General features: G+C 41.7%; 2 protein-coding genes across 3 annotated transcripts in view; both read left to right on the top strand.

Annotated features, from left to right (window-relative positions):
• Window positions 1-9,880, top strand: part of LOC129369466 (unconventional myosin-VIIb) — a 28,398-nt gene extending 18,518 nt beyond the window's left edge. For both annotated transcript variants that reach the window (XM_055044895.1, XM_055044885.1), the window contains 16 exons: window positions 679-805; window positions 1,298-1,464; window positions 2,250-2,431; window positions 2,525-2,646; window positions 2,747-2,901; window positions 3,401-3,554; window positions 3,915-4,070; window positions 5,194-5,299; window positions 5,422-5,535; window positions 5,912-5,999; window positions 6,095-6,201; window positions 7,120-7,305; window positions 8,484-8,600; window positions 8,702-8,785; window positions 8,872-8,991; window positions 9,103-9,880. In XM_055044895.1, coding sequence (XP_054900870.1) covers window positions 679-805; window positions 1,298-1,464; window positions 2,250-2,431; window positions 2,525-2,646; window positions 2,747-2,901; window positions 3,401-3,554; window positions 3,915-4,070; window positions 5,194-5,299; window positions 5,422-5,535; window positions 5,912-5,999; window positions 6,095-6,201; window positions 7,120-7,305; window positions 8,484-8,600; window positions 8,702-8,785; window positions 8,872-8,991; window positions 9,103-9,186 — 2,069 coding nt within the window. In that variant the 3' untranslated portion in view covers window positions 9,187-9,880. The remainder of the gene's footprint in view (window positions 1-678; window positions 806-1,297; window positions 1,465-2,249; window positions 2,432-2,524; window positions 2,647-2,746; window positions 2,902-3,400; window positions 3,555-3,914; window positions 4,071-5,193; window positions 5,300-5,421; window positions 5,536-5,911; window positions 6,000-6,094; window positions 6,202-7,119; window positions 7,306-8,483; window positions 8,601-8,701; window positions 8,786-8,871; window positions 8,992-9,102) is intronic.
• Window positions 9,881-13,387: 3,507 nt separating this feature from the next.
• On the top strand, window positions 13,388-20,619 carry gpr17 (G protein-coupled receptor 17). The gene is made up of 2 exons (XM_055020521.1): window positions 13,388-13,633; window positions 17,492-20,619. The coding sequence occupies exon 2, from the start codon at window positions 17,501-17,503 to the stop codon at window positions 18,518-18,520; it is 1,020 nt and encodes a 339-aa protein (XP_054876496.1). The 5' UTR covers window positions 13,388-13,633; window positions 17,492-17,500; the 3' UTR covers window positions 18,521-20,619.
• Window positions 20,620-21,321: the final 702 nt, after the last annotated feature.

The raw sequence follows: 21,321 nt of genomic DNA, 5'->3' as shown, positions 1-21,321 counted from the left end.
CTCTTTCTTTTGGTTTGTTATTTTGTATAGCTTTGCTGCTGAAAATGTGCTTTATAAATAAAATTACATGTACCTTTACTGGAGTTGCTACCTGCACTAGGCTCTCAGATTAATCTGGCATTTTTTCTGGTGAAGCCAGGTAAAACTAGAAATGAAAGAAGTTCATTTAGAAGTCGGTTTTTATGGCTTCGTTAGTGTCAGTGTCTAAAAGTTACACATTCTTAGTTATGTTTTCTCCTGTTCAGGTGATCAGAGTTTGCACAGCACTGACGCCGTCGCTTAGCGTTACTGCATTCTGAAAGTGGAGAGTGTTACATCAGCTCACAGCAAAAGTGTTGTATATTTTGAGCTCCATGCAAATGAACTTCACTTCCTCTATTTAGTGTTACTTAACTTCAGGTCTAGAATGAAAGTGTTTCTTTAACTGTCTGCAAGATTAACTTAGGATTAATGATTAAAAAATACAGGCACTGTGTGGAAATAGACACACCCAAGTTTTATTTTTCCATTTCATTCAAGTTGGATGTTTAATGACGCCAGCCTAAGGTAAGAGCTCAGATGGATCATTAATTAATTCATTTACTAACTCATGATAGCAATATAATTTGAGTGCTTGCATGTGATAGAAGGATCTAAGGCAGGCTCACTCTTGAACGTGTCCTGTGTTTATGTCTCCAGGTCCCCCGTTGCCAAAGAGTAAATTCATTGTGGCCATAAACTGGACCGGCATCACGTTCCTGGACGAGAGGGAGAAGAGGCTGCTGCAGCTGTCCTTCCCAGAAGTGACGGGAGTCAACACCGTCAGGTAGAGACGCTTCTTCCTGAGCTAGGACGATCTGAAACAGGAGCGGACACGCTGAAGGAAATGTGAAATGCATGCACTCGTAATGCATGTAAACAACATGTGATTAATTGCTTTTTGAAATAATCGTCAACTAATTTAGTTATCGATTAATCGTTAATCAGAGTATACGGATTCAAAGAAAGTTTGTTTGCTGAAAGAATAGCACACTCAGAAGGAATTAGGGCAAAACTAAAATATCCATTTTGAGCTTAAGATAGAAAACATATCTGTTAACATGTTCTACTCAGAACTCAAGTGGCATTTTTAGCTTCACTGGGTTCAAATTCTGCAAAAAAACAAAAAACTCATTAAGCACCTTTTGCTATCCTTTTATTAAACAACTAAAAGATTAGTAGGCAGTATTATTTCGCTGCAGATGGTTTGGAGCTTTGATCTCCTCAGGTTTTGCCTCAGTCCTTGTGGTAGCCGTGTCTCTCTGTCGTTGTTGCTCAGGGAGGGTAAAACCTCGGGCCACGCTGTGTGTCTGCTGACGCTGAAAGGAGACTTCACCCTGAGCGGATCTTTTGCTGAAGACATGTCCGAGCTGATCACCATGTTCCTCAGCGGACTGACGGAGCGCTCCAAGTATGCCGTGGCGCTGAGAGACGTCAGCAGCCAAGGTCAGACCGCCGGCTCCTCTGGAGTTTCACACACTTCTTTTGAAATAAGGCCAGGCGACATGGTTTAAGAATAAAGTCTACAGTTGTTTTCATTCCAGATCCAATTTCATTGAGGTTTTTTTCTTGGCTTCTTTTGTTAAAAAAAAAAGGAAATTACAAATGACAGACAATATTTTCAAAAAGTGGTTTTTCTTTTCAATCATCTGTCTTGTGAGTTGGAGGCCGGGCTACGAGAATTTCAGTTTCATTTCAGAAATATAACTTTAATATTAGCAAATTAAAGAAGTTTTTTTTCCTGAATGTCTTAAAATTAGGAGAAAAGAGTTGTTTCAAGGATAACTATTTTTTTGGTTATTTTTCATATTAGCATTTTTGTTAAAATTACTACTTTCATTCTGTCAATATTATGACTTTATTCAGGTAACAAGACTTTATTCTCGTATTCTTTTGACTTTATGTACATCAAAACTTTATTCTCGTATTAATATGGCTGTACTCTTTTAATATTTGGACTTTATTTTTGTCAAAAACAAAATCTTAGCCTAACCATGACATTTTGTCATAGAGTTGACCTGAATTCAAAGACCAAATAAATTGAAGTTGTAAAATAAGATGGCCGCCTCAGGCATTAGCTCATCTCAGTTACAGAAACCCAGCTGTTGACAAAAAACACAATCCCAGATTTTTTCTAAAATTAAATGTTCAAAAACCCAAAAAGGAAATCAATAAAATCAATTCAATGGGGAAAGTCGGTTTTTGACTCTCTTCTTCCTCCTCTTCCTCAGATGACCCCACCATCCTGAGCTTTAAAAGAGGAGAGCTGCTGATTCTCATCAAGGATGAGGAATTTTCCAAGCAGCGCGGCTGGATCAAGGGTCAAAGCAGCAGCACCAAAAAGACCGGCGCGGTCTCCACGGAGACCATCTTTATCCTGCCGACACTCAGCAAACCCAGCAGCGAAGTCTTGGTACCGACCCGTCACCACAGCTTCTGTTGTTTTCTTTCAATTGTCCCTCTGTTCCGATGATTCCTAAAACAACTTTTCCCCATTTTCCCAAAGAATCTCCTCAACCTGTCGCCAAACCAGAGGAAGAACCTGGTGGAGGCGAACCGGAAAGACATGGGCACCGTGGAGAGAGTAGCTCCCGCCTCGCTGAAGGACTTCTCCCTGCAGTACTTCAGGTTGGACTCTTGTCTTTTAAAGCTCTGTGCTTTGTACTTTTTCAGTCGTCAGCAGGTGAATTTCTCCATAAAAGCTTATTCCTTTTGTTTCGTCTTGCAGACAGCCCACCAAGGATTTGAACCGCCAGGTGATTTCCAGGAACGCAGCGCCGGAGAAGCTGTGGGCTCACTCCAGAGAGCCCATCAGACAGCCTCTCCTCAAGAACCTGGTGGGCAACCCGGAGCTCAGCCACAAAGCCTGCCTGGCCTTCACTGATATCCTCTCTGCACAGCTGGGAAGAAAAAACAGCTGCAGTAACACTTGTGTTTGTGTGTTTTGCCGCCGGTTTAAAGAGTTTCTTCAGAGGGTCTCTGTTGTGTAAAATTTACGTTTTCTAATTTCCTCATCAAAAACACACTTGGAGATGTTGACTTGACTCTTTTATGTGTGTTTGAGGTAACATCATTCACAGTTCCTCACAGTATACCTACTGCATCCAGACATTTTACTCAAGTAACAGAATCAATACTTCATAGTAAAAGTCCTCTTAAAAGCGCTTTGTTTTTCCAAAAAGTTACTTGAGTAAATGTAACTGATAGTTTCTACCAAACGCTGTCATAAAGCACAACTCACATCATTCATCAGATTTTTAGTCTGACTCCTCCGCTGTGTGTTTACTGGTGGAAAACATCAGATCAACTTTCTACCATCAAATCACTGGAATCTTTTTGGATCGTGATGCTTCTCGTTATCTGTCCTTGACCTCTGGCTCACCCATCCTGAAGTACATGGGAGATTACCCCACCAGGCAGATGCAGAGCCCCCTGGAGCTCACTGACCAGATCTTCGGCCCCCCCACTAAACACGAGGCACTGCGGGACGAGATCTACTGCCAGATCATGAAGCAAATGACCAGTAACAACAACAGGTTACTCTTTGCTTTTTCTGCCTCTTTTCTTCCAATCAGCCACACGCCTCCTGGCGCTTTTTCATTGTTATTGTTATTATTATTATTATTGGTTTGCATGTTTTCAAACTAAAAGATTTCACTTTTTCTTATTATTAATATGAAAGGATGTACTCATACATTGATATTTTTTCACATTTTGTGAAGTTACCAACACAGACCTCGGTGTGTTTTCTTAGGGATTTTGTGAGAGAAACCAAAAACCCAGCAAAAATCACTTGAATGGGAAGGATGAGGATGCACATGTTTTAAAAACAAGTCAGAAAAGTACGGTATCCATCTGCATCCAGCCACCTCTACTGAGGTCTCCTCTGCTTGCAGGTTCAGCATAGAGCAGGGCTGGCAGCTGCTGTGGCTGTGCTGCGGCCTGTTCCCGCCCAGCCAGGCCCTCCTGAGACACGCCCAGAAGTTTGTGGAGTCGCGGCGCAGAGAGCAGCTGTCCTCCGACTGTCTGCAGCGGCTGCAGAGCTCGCTCAGGTTTGTCCCGCACCACCAACGCAGAAACTGTTGGCCCTGTATGTCACCAGCGTCTTGCACCGGTCTTCCTGGCTGCTGTCGCTTGATAAGCTGCTGCGAGGAGGAAAAAGTCTAACTGTCTTGTTTTTTTCTTGAAGTGTTTTTTATACTGTTGTCTTTCTTTGAGGAAAAAGAAACGCTTGCAGTGTGATGCAGAACTTGTTTCATCTATAAAGTGGCTGTGAACACAAATGGCTTGCATCAACGTTGCTCCAGGGTGACCAGCCAAACGCAGCATTTGCATGGCCTCTGCTATAAATAGACCATATTTACAGTCACCGTCTGCATGACGACGAAGCCGGATTATTTCAATACAGCTTTTAATCAGCTAGCAGAAATTGAAGCAGCGGCAGCATCATGTCTTTGATGAAAAAAAAAACTAAAATAAAGCAAAGTAAAAACTGCTTCATGTATATGTTTGGTGGTGACTTAATTCTGCTACACAAATAATCATTTTGATATGTTACACTTACACAGAAGACTAGCAGGAACTGCATCTTAAATTGCTTCATGTAATCTTTCCAAAAAAAAACAAAAAACAGGAATTTCACGTAGTTGATATTTAAAGTGAAAGTAACATTTTCAACAATTACAAGAAGGAAGGGTTCTTCTTGTAATGGCACCCTTATTACAAATGAAACTGTGCCTTGAGGGGTTACCAAAATGCAAAAGGATTTCATATAAACATAGTGTAACCAAATCCTACACAGTATTTCAAAATATAATTTTTGCAACAACAAAAGAAGGTGAAGTTACCCTTTAGTGTCACGCATGCTGTCATCGAAACAGGGAGTTAAATTATAACTGAGATGAGGGGATTGGTTGAAATTCAGCCGAGTTACAGTGATTGGTCAGAAGAGAAGGAAATGCAGGAAACGTTAAGGTGATTGGTCAGACTTGTGGGAAAGCTGCGATGACTGGGGAAAATTGTAAGTCTGCACAAAATTTGGGGAATGATGCGTGAATTTCTATTAACATCGTAACTTCCTGAAGGGACTGATTGGTGAAACCAAGCCGTCAGATGAACTCAAGTCAGTGCAAAAGTACATAAACATAGTATCAACATTTTGATGATTGTGTGTAGGATTGAACCCAGGAAGCTCCCGCCCCACCAGGTGGAGGTGGACGCCATCCAGCAGAACAGCACCCAGATCTTCCACAAAATCTACTTCCCCAACGACACAGACGAGGTACGCAGCGGGACGCTCTCTCTCTCTCTCTCTCTCTCTCTCTCTCCCTCTCGCATCAAAGCCAAACAAATCCGCTTTGTCAGCATAATGTCAACACGGATTCCTCTCTTCCCGATGTCCAGATCTTTGAGGTGGCGACCAGCACCAGGATCCGGGATCTCATCCAGAACATTTCCAAGAAGCTCAAGCTGACTTCAGCCGACGGCTTCAGCATCTTTGTGAAGACGCACGACAAGGTTCAGCCATCAGTTTCAAACCTTTCGTGGTCGTTTCCTGTGAACTCCTGGTTGCTATGGAGATCTGGTGGTCCCAGCGCAGCCTCCAGAAAGATTGAGATTTTCTTTTTCTCGTGTTTGTTTCAAACCTTTCTAATTACTGTAGATACAGGCCAGTTTAAGCAAGAAACTACATTGTTAAAGATTCGCACTGCTCTGCCTGATTTAAATGACTTTTTTTTTTCTCGTCATTCCCATTTTGAAAATGAACCCTGAAAGATTCAGACAGAGAAAAACTGGAAAAAGAAAAACCAAAATTGAACATTGTAGATGTTTTTTTGTAAGGACTACTTTTTGATGAGGGTAAAACTGTCTGGCCGTCTCTATTTAATCTCAGGTTCTCAGCTTGAACGACGCAGACTACTTCTTCGACAGTCTGAGACAAATCACCGACTGGTCGAAACAAGCCAAGAGGATTAAAGACGGTAACCACACAGCATGCAGAGACTGAAGGTTTGGATGGTCGGCGACATTTGTCTGCAGTCTCCTCTCTCTTTCTGTCTGTCTCTGTGTGCTGCAGGTGGACCGGTCAACATTTCCTACCACGTGTTCTTCATGAGGAAGTTGTGGTTCAACGTAATCCCTGGCAGAGACACCGAGGCTGACCTCATCTTCCATTTCCCTCAGGTGCGTCTCAGTCAGCAGCTCTGCTTTTCCGGCTTCATGCCGGTATTCATACTTGATACCGGTGGGCTCGTTTTTACACCCAGTGGAAAACTTTTGTCCTCGTCTGCTTTGAATATAATCAGGCCTCGCACACAAATGAGGATGTCAGCTGGGAAGGCAGCATGAAAAACCATCGGCAAATATTCTCAACAAAACAAACCAGAGGCGGTTATTTATCTACTGTCTCGGGAAGTGGGTTCAAAGGTCAAATCGCTGAAGAAATGCAACAGTTTCAGCAATGAGCAGAAGTCACTCACTAGTTCAGTCTCTTGAGTTAACTATGACCTGCTCATTTTCCAGATGTAAGAGATGAATGTGACGACGTCTCACTAAATCTCATGAGACTGAAGTATTAGTTTATTAGCTGATTATAGATTTGACTTTACCCGGCTTAACCTTTGAGGAAAGTTGGGGTAAAGAGATGAAGAATTCAAAAGACGAGAGGTTTTCAAGGTCCAACATGTAGTAATGCCAGATCTCCAGGCGGGTCAGTCGCTGAGCGATTTCTTGGAACAAGCTTTGACTTCTGACCGAAGCAGACAAAGCGAGGCGGTTCCTGTACATCCTATCTCAGATTGTTGAAACTTCAACACAGTTGGGTATTCCAGCTGGAAAATGTTCTCCAATAAATATCAAAATTGAGCCATCTTGATATTGCATGAGATCTGCTTAAAAGTTGTGTTTGTGGTCAAACATCCAGCCCATTTCCTAAGTGGTTTTTAATCCTAATGTTACTGGGAGTGTATGTATAGTTTTGATCCCTTGTGGGCCACAGATGATCTGCAATGAATTTGAACGTTGAGGCCAAAACAAACCTTCACTCTGACGACGACTGCATGCAAACTACCGCAACAAACCCCAACTGCATCTGTTTTCCAGGAGCTGCCAAAGTACCTGAGAGGCTACCATGTTTGCACCAAGGAGGAAATGGTCAACATTGCTGCGCTGCTTTTCAGGATAAAGGTCAACGGTGACAAAAGCCAGATCCCCACGATTCCCAAGGTGTTGAAGGAGCTGGTTCCTGCCGACCAGCTGAAGGCCATGTCTGAAAACGAGTGGAAAAAGGTAGAAGTAGCAGGCTGGCTGTGGGGATGTTGATGGTTTAGATAAATGTGGGGATGTGAAGGAGTTCAGAGATCAGCAGAGAGGAACATGTTACCTGCTGGTTTTGGTGCAAAACTAGAAACCTCTATGGCCGCTCTAAAGTAAATGTTTATTGGTGTTATTTTGGTTGCAGTTAAAGTATCTTTGATATCTGTTGATATCCCTCTAACTTTTTCACCTTTTGTCTCGTTGCACCCACAAACATCCGTCTGCAACCTAAGAAGCCAAACAATAATAATTTAAATGTTACAGGAATTTTTGAACCAAAAAAAAAGACATCTTATGCATTTAGGTATATGTACTTTAGTAAATTAGTTGCAATTTTTAAAGTACCACGACTTTTATCCATTTTTGAATGTAAAATAAAGATTAACATACATTTTTGAAAAAACAGGATGGATAGTTATTTTGTTCTCTGTGGGATTGAAAATAATGCAGAATAACACATTTAAAAAACTTCATAGTGGAAATTTAGTGTAATTATTGCAGAAAATAAATGAAAAAACTGGCAAGTGTTATTACCAATATTTACTTGTGAAATCAGAAAAAATTTGAAGATCTGTTGCGTTTGTGTGAATTTTGTGGAATTGTGGAAAACTGGAGGGTCTTACTGAGTGGGGAGCCTAGAGGGCCACATAAAGAGCTGCAGTGGGCCTGATTTGGCCCCCGGGCCTTGAGTTTGACCCATGTGACCTAGTGGGTTTGAACTGCTCCAGTACTTAGATCTTAAGCAAAATTAAGTGCTGTAAATAATGCCCTTTATGAAGAAATATGATTTGTGACTTCATAAGCTGTTCATTAATAAGTGCTTGATAGCAGTGGGCGGGTGTTTACAAAAAAAAAACACATCTCTCCATGAATAAGGAGAGGATTATACAGGGTCTCTGTGGAAAAGCAGAATAAGAGATACAACATTCTTTTGTTAGAGTTTGGCTCATGGTGACATTTCTCTATAATGAGACTTTGCTTTGCCGATCATATGTAAACAATATGTCCATTATGGAGGAGGATGAGAACTCAGCCTGCAGCCTGCGGGGGTGGAGAGCAACTCATTAACCTCATTAAAAACGGGGTAATTTCTTTTCTTCCTTTTTTCTCTTTTTTATGCTGCTACATGTTTGCGTTTCTTCCACTTGCAGAACATCGCCGCCTTCTTTAACAAACAGGGCGGCATGGCCGTCGAGGAAGCAAAAGTTGCCTTCCTGAAGGCGGTGTGTCGCTGGGCGACCTTCGGCTGCGCGTTCTTTGAAGTGAAGGTGGGTCCTGCAGACTCTCTCACCGCTCTGCTCCTGCAGCCGTAAAAACCAGTTCAGCCTACATTTTTCCGTCTTACCTTTGCTTCTTCTTTTTTTTATAGCAAACATCAGAGCAAGATTTTCCGGATATTGTGCGAATTGCCATCAGCAAAACCGGACTCACAATACTGCACCCGAAAACTAAGGTTTCGAAACGGCAAAATTTGCAATTATAAATGTTCAATTAGATGGTTTTTCTGCAATTACTGTTGTTTTATTTTAATTTTTCAAGGAGGTCCTGGCAAATCACCCGTACAACAAAATAGCTAATTGGTGCAGCGGAAGCACCTACTTTCACATGACCGTCGGCAGCTTAGTGAAGGGCAACAAATTCCTCTGTGAAACGTCGCTGGTACGTTGTTTTATTTTTGTTTTTTTTAACAGTTTGAATTTATATGAAGTTTGAAGAGTTTGAAATTATATTCCACCTGCATTCATTTTTCTTTTCCTTTTTCATGAACAGGGCTACAAGATGGATGACCTGATAACCTCCTACGTCAGCATGTACCTCAAAGAGAGAACCAGAGGCCAGCGCTACAACATGTAAACCTGTAAAGTCAGACCTGCAGCTTGCGGATCCATTAGCCAAGATTTCAGTGTGGTTTGATGGAAAAAGTCACAGATTTATTGCGTAAAAATAGAAATGTTTCTCAGTTTTGATTTGAATCAAGGTTCTTTTGCATGTTTACTAGAATGAAGCATTATTTTGATCAGGATTCTTCTTTTTTTTCTGTCCTTGAATTATTTAGGATTAGACGTCGAGACTCAGTCTGATAATTACAATCTGTACTATGTGGACTGTATGCAGTAAAATGTTGCACTGAATTTCATCTGTATTATGTGATTTGTATTAGTACGGTAATCTTGCTCTTCTTTCCCAATTTACAAATAATTATGCTGCGCTTGTTCCTGTCTGACTTAAATCAGCAGCCATGGATACTTTGTCCAAACAAGATCAAAACCAAGCGTTGATCTAAACCTGCAGCGTTCATTTATGGAGAATGACAATGTTATTCAATTTTATTTAATGCGTTCAACTAAGAAAAAAAATTACATTGAGGATTTAATAAGGACATTTACGTTGTAAAAGTTTAAAGAATCATCTTGATAGTTTGCTTGTTGTGTTACCATGACTATAATCTTTTTGTTTGAATTGGATTTGTTCACAAATACGTCACAGCAAATAACCAATAATCAGTGATTAATTTTAAACTCGGCTAATAAACCTGATCTCCCTCTGACAGATTCACCTTATCAATATTTAGTGATGCTGAGGTTCTTAGAAGGAAGGGTTTCCATATTATCTTGTACCAGCCCTGCATGAACAGCCGCTGCGATGCGCATCCCTGGAATCCACCTGGAATCCACCTGGAATCCACCTGGAATCCCCCAGTGCCAGAACAATGCAGGAAAATGTCCCTTTGGTAGCACTTCACAATGTTTCCAAAACAAATCAGAGTATCTGCGTCTCAACTGTGTCACAGTCAGACATTTTCTGAGTCCCGTCGAGTTAACTCCAACCTTTTGGACTTGGTCTGTTGGGCTGAAGCTCCACATGCTGGTCACCATTTCATGTCATTTCCCAATGAGCCAGGAAACCTCTGAATGACTGCATGATTTCATTCAAGCCATAAATGGATATGAAGAGATTCTCTAAGAGAAACATTTAAAGTGTCGATTTGATCATTTTCAGGGTTGTAGTCAGATCTCCACTTTCGATCAGTTATACAAAAGCTGTTGTATTTAACTTTTATTTATTTTTTTTTTTTACATAATTGTTAAAACTGCCACCATATCCTGTCAGTATGGTATGAGACAATCTGTGGAAAGACTGAACTCTGCTTTGTGCAAAATGAAGAAATACATTTGGCACTGAATACCCAGTCTCGTCAGAAATGACCAATCAGAGCCAGGAGGAGGGACTTAATGCTGTCAATCAAACTTGTGTATGTTCTGATTAAAGTGATAATGATAATGGTAGAAGTAACTTACCTTTCCGGAAAAACACATGCTGTTCATGAGAGTGGAAACACTGTAGCAGAGAGGAAGATGATTGACAGCGCTAAAGCCCTCCTCCTGGCTCTGATTGGTTGATTCTAGTTAGCACTGGTAGAAGGCAGAGGAGTTCAATTTATTTTTTACTTTTTTCAGATTATCTGTCTGTGTCGTCACAACATAGTAAAGTTAAATTTTTAAAAAAATAAACGCTACATACCCCTGCATTAATGGAAACCATCTTTGCTGAACCACCAGGCTGTTTCAGTCGTCTTCACTTCCTTTTACTGGAGCTTCGTGTCACTTCCTTCAAACACTGATGTCTGAACACGCTTGTGCTCCTGTGTTACACACACACACACACATCGTGGGGCCCCACAGCTTGACACACTACTCCATACATGTCTTGTGGTGTTAAAAACTCTGCAGGATGCCCTTCAAAGCAGCTTTCTTTACCAATCAGTCTGAGTAGTAAATCTCAGAATGGGCGTTCCCATGAGAAAATGTTAACTTCTGTTCTCCCTTTTTTTCTTTTCTTCTCTTGACAAATTTTATTTTAAAAATAAAATTCCAGGTGTATGAATTCTGTTCGAAGTTACTGCATTTGGATCAGTTTCTGAAATGTATTGGTGGTTCATTGTTCATAGAAAAGATAGTAAATTTCCACCCAAAGAAAAAAAAATTGAGATGCTCAGAAATTTTCTAGAAAGTACTTAAAAATTAGCGAGAGAAAAAAATTTACACATTTTGAGATTAAGCTCAAAAACTTTCCAAAAAAGAGCACTTGGAATTTTTCTGAGCCCCTAAGGGTGAAAACTTGAGTTTTGGATCTCAAAGTTTACAAATTGTCTTTCTGGAAAATGTCTCATTTTGATCTCAAAACATCGGCTCCTTTTTCTTTCTCCAGAAGCCCTGATAGCCACTGTGGCAATGTAAGCAGGTTATTATGAAAAATAGTCATTTCTTCAGTGCCACTGAAGAAATTATTTGGAAAGTACCATTCAGCATTTTATTTTGCATGAGTATTGTGTCTGGAGTTATTTTTTCAACCTTTAATTATTATTTTTTTTTGTTTTTCATTTCTTTAATGGAAAAAAACTTCTGTGTAGGTTTCCAAAGGGAGCTTTTATTTCTTGATCCATTACTTTACTGCAGCTGTATTTTTTATTGGTTCAGAGGAACCACTTTTGCCTGAACCCCTTTCAGCGGCATGAAGAATGATGCTCTTGATATCGGCCAATCCACAAAGAAATGTTTTTGCTGTTACCAAATGGAGAAAATAGAACGGCCAAATAAAGGTGGGGGGAGTTGGGCAACCGCCCCAATTGCAAGTTGGCAGCAGATTAACGGGTTAGCGATGTCAAAAGTCCGTCTCCAGACCTCGGCAGATAGTGGTTGCATTCAAGTCTGCAGAAAAGCATTTGCATGCAGATGATGCAGAAGAGAATAAGGCCCCATGTCTCCAGCACACAGCTGCGGAGCCCCACATGTGAAAGAAATATTATCCCCCCTCGGCCAGACGGGCCTTTCTCCACATCTGTCCATCGACTGTGTGACTGATTATTTTGGGCATTCCGATTCGAGATGCCCCCAGGAGGCAAAAGGGCAACAAGGGCCCCTGTTTGCCCCGGGAACACTGCAGAAACACGCAATCTCACCCACTCACTCAAGTGGATGTTTGGTACACTTGAAATGAAACAAAAAAACAACTTCTAGTACCTTTTCAGAAAACATGTAGAAAACATGATTTATTGAGTAAATAAATCCTTAATCCTGTTTTTTTTTTTAAATACTAGAACCACTGGAAAATCAATTTACTTATAAAAAAATGTGAAACTGATATAATCTGTCGGTGAATCGACTGCATTTTCATCAGTTATTTACTTGCAACAAGCTCCTGTGTCTTGCTGAAAAGTTACTTGTAAGTGAGTTTTGTCTTCTTTAAAGTGTACTAAGGTATCTGCACTGGAAACTGGACCACAATTAGAAATATTTGGTGTCTTTTGCAGTGAACGCCCAGCCCTTCCTGTGCTTGTTTAGTTTCTCTCCTCTCCCCTCGCTGGCCTGTGGAGCAGGAGGCCCTCCACCAAACATCATCTCTGAGACTCAGTCAGAAACTCCACAATTAACAACTCCAAATCTTCTCTTCTTCAGCAGGGTGTGTGTGTGTGTGTGTGTGTGTGGGTGTGTGTGTGTGTGTGTGTCTGTGCGTGTGTGTGTGCGTGCGTGTGTGTGTGTGTGTGTGTGTGTGTCTGGGTGCGTGTGCGCGTGTGCGTGTGTGTGTGCGTGTGTGTGTGGTGTGTGTGTGTGTGTGTGTGTGTGTGTGTGTGTGTGTGTGGGTGTGTGTGTGTGCGTGTGTGTGTGCGTGTGTGTGTGTGGGTGTGTGTGTGTGTGTGTGGGGGTGTGTGTGTGTGTGTGTGCGTGTGTGTGTGTGTGTGTGTGTGTGTGTGTGTGGTGTGTGTGTGCGTGTGTGCGTGTGTGTGTGTGTGTGGGTGTGTGTAGGGGTGTGTGTGTGCGTGTGTGTGTGCGCGTGCGTGTGTGTGTGTGTGTGTGTGTGTGTGTGTGTGTGTGTGTGTGTGTACTTCATGTTTAAGACTCTTGCTGCAGCACCAGTCTGGTTACCATGGCGTCCTGCCCGACTGAGGCATGCCATTCTTCTCCCCCCCCCAGTTTTGCGGCTCTTATTCTGACTCGAGCTATTGTGGAGCAGCACAAGTGGCTCTCAGAGGAGAAGGGGATGCCGAGAGAAAGGGTGGGGTCAGGGTTCAAGCGAAAGGCTCCCCGTCGGGGCTCCTTTTCTGTTATCAAATTTGTTGCGAGACAAAAAGAGCTACAGTTTCATTCCTCGGGCCGTCCTGAGGGAGAGAGGAGAGGGGTCATAGGACGGCATTCCTCGTGTCGGAGCATCAGTTCTTCCACGGAGCGCCACATGAACTCCTGGTCTTCAGTCACAGCTCCCTGCTCCAGTACCGACCGCCGCACACTCAGGATATCAACTGGTGAGTCGGCTCAGTATCTGACTTTATGTATTTTCTGTCAGTTGAATCACTTATTTAAGTTTGTGGGGGTTTTTTATTTTTTTTTTATGTTCTGTTTCTGATTGATCAGTTATTTGTGCAGGGCATTTCACATTTCAGGTGGGTTCTTATTCTTGATTTACAGAAACTCAGTGTTTCAGCTGTTTTGCAGTTTTCTGGAAGTTTGTTCCAGATCTGAGGTGAATAGAAGCTGAATGCTGCTTCGCCACGATTATCCTGATAATGTGTCGGGTTCAAAGAGAGACACTTTCTGCTAGAAACTTAAAAAAAAAAGACAAAAACATTCTTCTTTACAGAAAGAGAAGAAAAAGTAAAAAATCCAAAGAAATCAAATCACTGGTTATGTTACTTTTACTAGAAAAGTCAATCAACATGTCGAGCCTGTGGTCAGCTCTGCCCAGTTCACTTATTGTTTTTCTTTTTTCTCAAAAACGTCATCGTTTGGTTTCTGTTGGCTTTATGAAGCTGCTCCTCGTGGTGCGTTCAGGGTCATTCTCTTCTCAAAGCCATTTCCCCATCAGGCTAAGACAACGTTCCCTTTTTTCTGCATCTTATTGTGATTCCTGAAATGTCAAACAGGCTGAGGGAAAACAGACGTGTCAGCCACCGTGCTTTACAATCTACTCGGGTTAGAATGAGGATTCGGTCTGCGTCTGGATTGAATGAAAATGTTTTCTTCAGTTCGTGAAGTGTTGGTTTTGGTGTCTACTTTGAAGGGTCTGAGGTTTTGCTTTCCGAGCAGCTGATCGTTCACTCACAACAACCGAACTCCACTGCTGGGATTTGATGCCTCTCTCAATAAATGGTTCAGTTACACAGATTCACATCACAGATGATGCTTCTCATAACTCCACCTCAACTCTATTTCTCTTCTTGACGTAGGAGACGGTTAGTGATTTTGATCCGTCTTGTATTTGAGCAAAACTGTATTTGTCAGATTCCTCTGTTCACTCTACAGCATCCCAGTCAAAGGGTCAGATTACACATATCACAGATTAGTCGACTGGAGACCAGAATGCTCTCCTCATGAGAGCGTCTGCACAGATCAACTTAACCAGATGGCTGTGGTGAAAGCAAATTTCTGCTTTTGTTCTCTTCTGGATCATCTCTCAGGGAGATGCATGTGTTCAGGCTTTTCCGCTCCGCTGTTCCGCGTCCGGATTGTTTCCCCACCACCACCTCCAGATCCTCCTCGACTTCCAGTTGCAGTCCTTTTCTTTACAGAGGGATGAAAGCGCAGAGTCTGAGTCTTGGCTGAGATTTGCCTCTTTGAGAGCCACACTCCTGCATGTGGTTGGCTCCTAAAGGGCCACAAGTGAGAAACGTCCGATGGCGCATTAGAGGGCTGGTGTGGATAGAAAACAAAAGGAGGGTCACGTTTCTGCCAAAAAACAAAACAAAATAAAAGACAAAAATTTTGAAATAAATCTCAGAAATCTTCTGGAAACATAAATCTCAACGTTTGAGTTTTTTCTCAGAAATGTACTCCAGTTTTTTTTCATAATCTGCAATGACTCTAATCTGCCGTTGTTAAAACAAGCCCCTGATTTTCCTCAATGTTTTTTGGCAAGTTTATTAGTTACACATGTTCTAGAATCGCTGCTGGATTCTGCATAAATTCGGTATAAATGCTACAGAAGCAGCCAGGCTGATTCAAATCAATCTTGTTGCGACCCGCCTGTGTCCGGCTGCAACAACAGAAGTAGAGGAGTGGACAGTTGGAGATTGCTGCACAGCCTGTTTCTGCAAATTAAAAATGATACCAAATTGGCCAATATACACGGGTTAGGGTTAGGGTAAGATTGAAGCAAATAGACTTTAATTTTCAGTTAGTGCAAAATTATCACAAAAAAATTAAAATCTTACATTAAAAATGTCAATATCTACTTGTAAAATATTCTGGTTGAAATCCCGGACAAGCCCCCAATTTAGCACGGTTAAGCACATTGGCCATGACAAAAAAGCCCACTGATGCATACAGGTATAGAAACTCCGAATTTATTCTCAGAGTGCCAGCAGGAACCAGGTCTAACAATTTTGACCAAATGACAAAAATTCTTGACAGCATTGATCTATATCTTTGTAGCCATATATATATATATATATATATATATATATATATATATATATATATAATTATTTTTTTACCTTTGCATGCTAATGTGAACGGTGGTTATTTCCTGTATACACAAGAGGAGTTCACATTTGAGCCTTTGGATAGAGGAAAGTTTGAAACATTTTATGCAAATAAAAATGTTGTTTTTACATAAATCCTTTTACATAAACCAGAAATTCATCGCAAAATCCATTCAAAGACAAGGTTTCGGTTATATCCAGCATGTTTTGGCATCAGGTTTTTGCAAGGAAAATATCAAACAAATCAGTTGTAATGTGAAGCTAAAAAGCAAAAGCTGGAAAAAATAAAAGAGCACTTCAAGTACACAAGCTCTCACTGAGAACACATACTACACTAAATGGAAGTACAGTGGGGAATATCTCCAGAAGTCTGCTTTATCATTGGGTAGAACTTCAAGACCCTTGAAGGTGGCTTATCTACTAAACCAATACCTATTAATACACAAATATAAATGTCATAATGTCAGACAGTGGTATAACAATTATGTGCCTTTATAAACAGTTGAAAAAATAAGTTTCAACTGTTTGTCTATCTATTCAAAATCAAAGGAAACGTAACAGTTGTAAGTTGCACATATTTGACTTAATGAGATACAAACAATCAGAAGTGTTCCTGAATGCTATCTTGTCCGGAAAAGCCATGTTTTCTCTGCAATAGCTCACATAAATCAGTTGTTAGAAGCCGGAGCCAGTTAAGCTACAAAAAGAAAATGAAGAGCTAATGACCTGGCCTGCCTTCCTGGACTTTGTAGAGGAAGTTTAATGGTCAGAATGAAGCAATTACCTGCTCTGAGGTCACTGGCACATTATCAAGGGACACTAACGTCTATTGTTACCTTGTGAGTCTGGCAGAGTTACAAACAGGCTCCCTGCCTGTTGTCTCTCTGTGATTGGACACAGTCGGACTAGCTTGGCTCCCTGTCACTAAGTTAGTTTGTTCCTAGAATACTAAGGTTATGTTCATATTGCGGGCCTTAATGTTCAAATCCAATGTTTTGTGAATTTCTGTTGTTTTTTTGTTTTTGTTTTTTTTTTTTTTTTGCATGGTTGTTCACATTTCCAAATAAATGTGACTGTATTTCCTGTGTGTCTCAAGGTAGAGGACACTTGGACACTTGCAGATGGCGTGCTCGGTGGTTGTGGAAGAAAAGATGGATGGTTCAGGAGGAGCACATCTTGTGATTTTAAAGTTATTGTCCAACCAGAGCGATCAGCGTCATTGACAACTTAATCTGCGTTATTGCCCACCACGGTTGTTGTTTTTCTTCACGCTTGCACATATTAAGACACAGAATAGTGACGTTTGTCGAGCGTGAATTACGTACAGGTAGGATAAATGTGACTTGACCGTACAGACACAGGTCACATCTGAAAAGTTCACATATTAGATTTAGGACCATGTACCCAAGTGGCCCCGGTTGCAGTGGTTAAAATTGGATCTGTGTCATGAAAAGATCAGACACAGATCAAATGTGGGTAAAACAAATTGTATTTAGGTCACTTCAGGCTGCAGAGTGAACGTACTAAGACTGAACTTTCGTTCGACTTAACCCAAATTCATGTTCCAGTGGTTTAAAAGTCAACACTCATCTTTTCTGCAAACATGCATGTGTTCCTTCAAAAAAGAAAATACAAACGTTGCAATTTTCTGTGAAACTCAATGCAATTTTTTTCTTTCCTTAGGAACCAAAAATGGAGTCTGCCACGATTGCAGAGACATCTTCACTCTCAAACCAGTCATCGGAGAGCTGTGCACCAGCAGAGACAACAATAGAAAACCAGCTGTTTGGGTGGTTCTATGTGCTGGTCTTCATCTTGGCCCTCGGTGGTAACAGTCTGGCTCTCTGGATCTTCTCTCGTCAGCGTGGGGCTTTCTGCCCTGCTAACATCTTCTTGGTTCATCTGGCAGTGGCAGACCTATCTTACGTGGTCATCCTCCCACTCAGAGCAACTTACCACTTCACCAATGGCCACTGGCCTCTGGGTGAGGTTCCCTGCAGGCTGGTGGGCTTTTTGTTCTATGTCAACATGTATGCCAGTCTGTACTTCCTGGCTTGCGTGGCAGGGGACCGCTACCTGGCTGTGGTTCACGCTGTGAGATCAATGAAGCTTCGCCAAGGTCGCTATGCTCACATCATCAGCTTGTGTTTGTGGGTCTTAGTCACACTCTCTATGGCGCCACTGCTGGTTACCCATCAGACAGTGCAGGTGGACAACACAACGGTGTGTTTGCAGCTGTACAGAGAGAAGGTGTCCCGCAGGGCGCTGGGCTCTCTGGCTGTGGCCTTCACCCCACCTTTCCTTGCCACCCTATCCTGCTACCTGCTCATCATCCACAGCCTCCACCGGGGCTCCAGGCTGGACCCTGCCCTAAAACTCAAGGCCCTGCGTACCATCGGTGCCGTCATTCTCATCTACATGGTCTGCTTTCTGCCCTATCATCTGAGCAGAGTCACCTTCATCCTTGGCTACAACAACCCAGACGTATCTTGCCAAACACGAAGAGCCCTGAGCATGGCCAATCGCCTCACCTCCTCCCTCACCTGCATGAACGGTGCTATGGACCCACTGGTGTACCTGTTCGGGGCAGAGAAGTTCAGAAGCACACTGAAGAGGTTGTTCTGTAAAGATAAGGCAGGGATGACTGGGGCCACTAGCGGAGACCTAAAGGGAACACATGAAAGCTCACTGAGTGCCAAGTCTGAGTTCTGAGTAAAAGACCCGGAGGATCATCGTAAACAGCTTTGTTCAGGCCTCACTGGACAGTATGGACCTTATCCTGGACGGAGTGAAGCAAGTGCAAAGTCCAACATCCAGATCTAATAAACCCCTTACAAAACTATTTGTGCAAAGTTTCAATGAAAGGTCACCCTGAGCAGTCAGCCTGTTTAAAAAGTGAGATGTTCGTTGATGAAAGGGCCCAAGCATCAAACATTTCAGTGTCTGTTTCGGTCAAATTTGGAGGATTTCTTGGTTAATCAAAGACCTATTGTCAATGAAATGCAGGCAATGATTGACCAACTTCAAATGACGTGCGTAGATGTCCAATTTATAAATTTTTTGTGAATAATATAGACATACAACTACAGCCCCTTTCACAAAACACTTTAAGTTGGGACTTAAGATGCTTTTCTTGCTATCATCTGATTTCTGAAGGTAGCAAAGAGGAGATGATCAACGTGGTACTGTCCAAACTCACAGGGGAGGTAGAGACAGAGCTGTAAAAGTCAATGTATGTAAGGGGGAGCTGGGTTTATGGCTCGGGGTTTGATGTAGTTAAAGAGATGATCCTGCTGTGGGACTTGAGGCCAAAACCCAACGAGACTCTGGTTTCCACATTGACACACATCGGACAAGTTGCACTGAAGTAAGCTAAAAACAGATTATTGAACCTCCCTGGTACTTTTTACCTTTTACCTTTGGGAAATGTCAGAAATATGCTCCATATTCACCTGTCCAGCAAAGTAAGCTTCATTTATTGATTTTAAAAACATGATTAGCTTGAATGGTGTCTGATGACAGAGCAAGGGCAACATAAATAGGGGCTTTGAGGGATTTGTTTTATAACAGAAGCCGATGATTCTTGTGTTTAACGAATTTTCCTTCAATGGGAAATGTTTTTCTTATTTTCCATTTTAAATCTGTACATTATTGCAACTATTACATTATTATTAGTCAACATGTATTGTTTCAGTCATATATCTGATGTCCCTTTGTTTTTGAGACAAGCTTTCCCAGTTTTGCATTGGAAACCTGTGAAAAGATGTTGTATTTTCTGTGACTTTATTTCCTCAACATCTGAGAGGAACAAGTAGCAACATGATCACCATAGTCAGAATTTGTCATGCGGTCACAAACATGTCTTTTTTTTTGTTTGTTTGTTTCTGTTTCTTTATCTCATTTCCTGGTCATGTGTGACTCTATTCGGAAGAAAAGGAGGAATGGCTGTTTTCACCGGACATCAGAGAACTATCTGTCATCAGCCTCAGTAATGTGTTAACTTATTTAAATATCTAAACACTTGAAAAGGAAACCAAACCTTCCCATGAACTGTGATCAGGCGTCACGGCCTTTGACCCCAACAAGAAGAAGTGGTGACTGTGAATTCAACTTTTAATGTATGTTTTCTGTAAGCCAAATGAAACAAACACTCGTTACTGTATGAAATGTGGTTTGAGCATTTAATCCGGACTGGAAAGCACAATGAAACTGAGAGAAGCCTGGGCTCTCTGTCTGGATTTTTTTATTTTATTTTCTTTTTGAACAATCACGTGTCAGAACTTTTGTTAGTGACCAAACTTTTGGTGTTTCAAACTCTTGATTTGGGTCCAGCTGAATAATGGAAAAAATGCTCCAGTTTTGGTCCCAACTTGAACCGAGTCGCCGGACTGTCAGATGTGAAAACACATTTAAGATATGACTCTGTTAAGGTCATTTTAAAATTGTGAAAAATATGCAAACTGTGCATTGGTCAACCTTTAATTTCTCTTTGGAGGCCTCAGGTCTCAAATGTCGGTTATCCCTTGGGCCGGCTCTGACACTAACCAGTGATGATGTAGAGTGGAGATTTCCTGATATCTGCAGGAGGCTGATGTGACAAATTTCTATTGTATATAAATATACTCTTCATTTTTTCTTTCAGCTTCTTAAATTTGCTATCGTCTGCATTTCTGCTACAATATTACGCAACACTGTCTGCTTTCATGAAACTTGCAAACCGCTGTAATGCTTGAGACAAATTTCACAAGTAGTGCTCTCTCTGATCCGTTAACTTGTATGTGTGCTTTTTTTCTTCTCATAAAAAGTGCAAATGAGAACAGCTGACTCTCAGTTTTTTCACTTCTGTGTCCTTCTGATTTGCCTGTGAACATTTTGGCTGCTGCTCTGCGACTGAGTCGAGTGAAAAGTAGAAGTCCCTCTCGGCTCTGTGAAAGTGCCTGCTGAGGGCCAGAAACCTCCGCCGGGCTGAAGTGAACTTCTCTTCATGCAGTTCTGTTTTCACGTCATGTGACCTGTGCTGTGGTTTGCGAGCAACTCATTTTCCTCCTCTTATTTCTGCAAGACTTCCTGTCCATCACATGAACGAGGCATGCCGCCGCTCTCTGCTTGCATTTCCTGAATACATGCGCGCTGAAGAACCTGCCAGCTCTCCGGATTTGACATGATTAGAGCGTGACAGCGAGAGCCAGGACAGGTCTTTGGGGCTAAAAGAGCTAAGGGTGGATTGATGATGAGTTATCCACTTTTAAAAAAAAACAAACCCTCTGAAGATCAAATGAAGTTTCCTATCTTTTAAGTTTGAGCTTTTTTTTTCAGCATGACAGCAAAGAGTTTCTTCCTACTTCCTATTTTCTCTTCTTGCTCAGTTTTTGCACACGGCAGCACTTCATTGAATAGTTCTTATCAATAAGTGAGTGTACCAGGCAGCCTGGGTAATTGTGTTGGTCAATCATTAGGCCATGACGAATGCTACTCCCCCCACCGTGGAAGCAAACGCCTGTATTTCCATTTTA

This window comes from Poeciliopsis prolifica, unplaced genomic scaffold (assembly GCF_027474105.1).
Source record: "Poeciliopsis prolifica strain line A6 unplaced genomic scaffold, Auburn_PproV2 SCAFFOLD002, whole genome shotgun sequence".
NCBI lineage: Eukaryota > Metazoa > Chordata > Actinopteri > Cyprinodontiformes > Poeciliidae > Poeciliopsis > Poeciliopsis prolifica.
Note: the sequence above shows the minus strand (reverse complement) of the source record. Positions and strands in the feature narration are given on the sequence as shown.

Bases quoted from the DNA above. Each gene is read 5' to 3' on its own strand.
- gpr17 (XM_055020521.1), top strand. From the start codon at position 17,501: ATGGAGTCTGCCACGATTGCAGAGACATCTTCACTCTCAAACCAGTCA.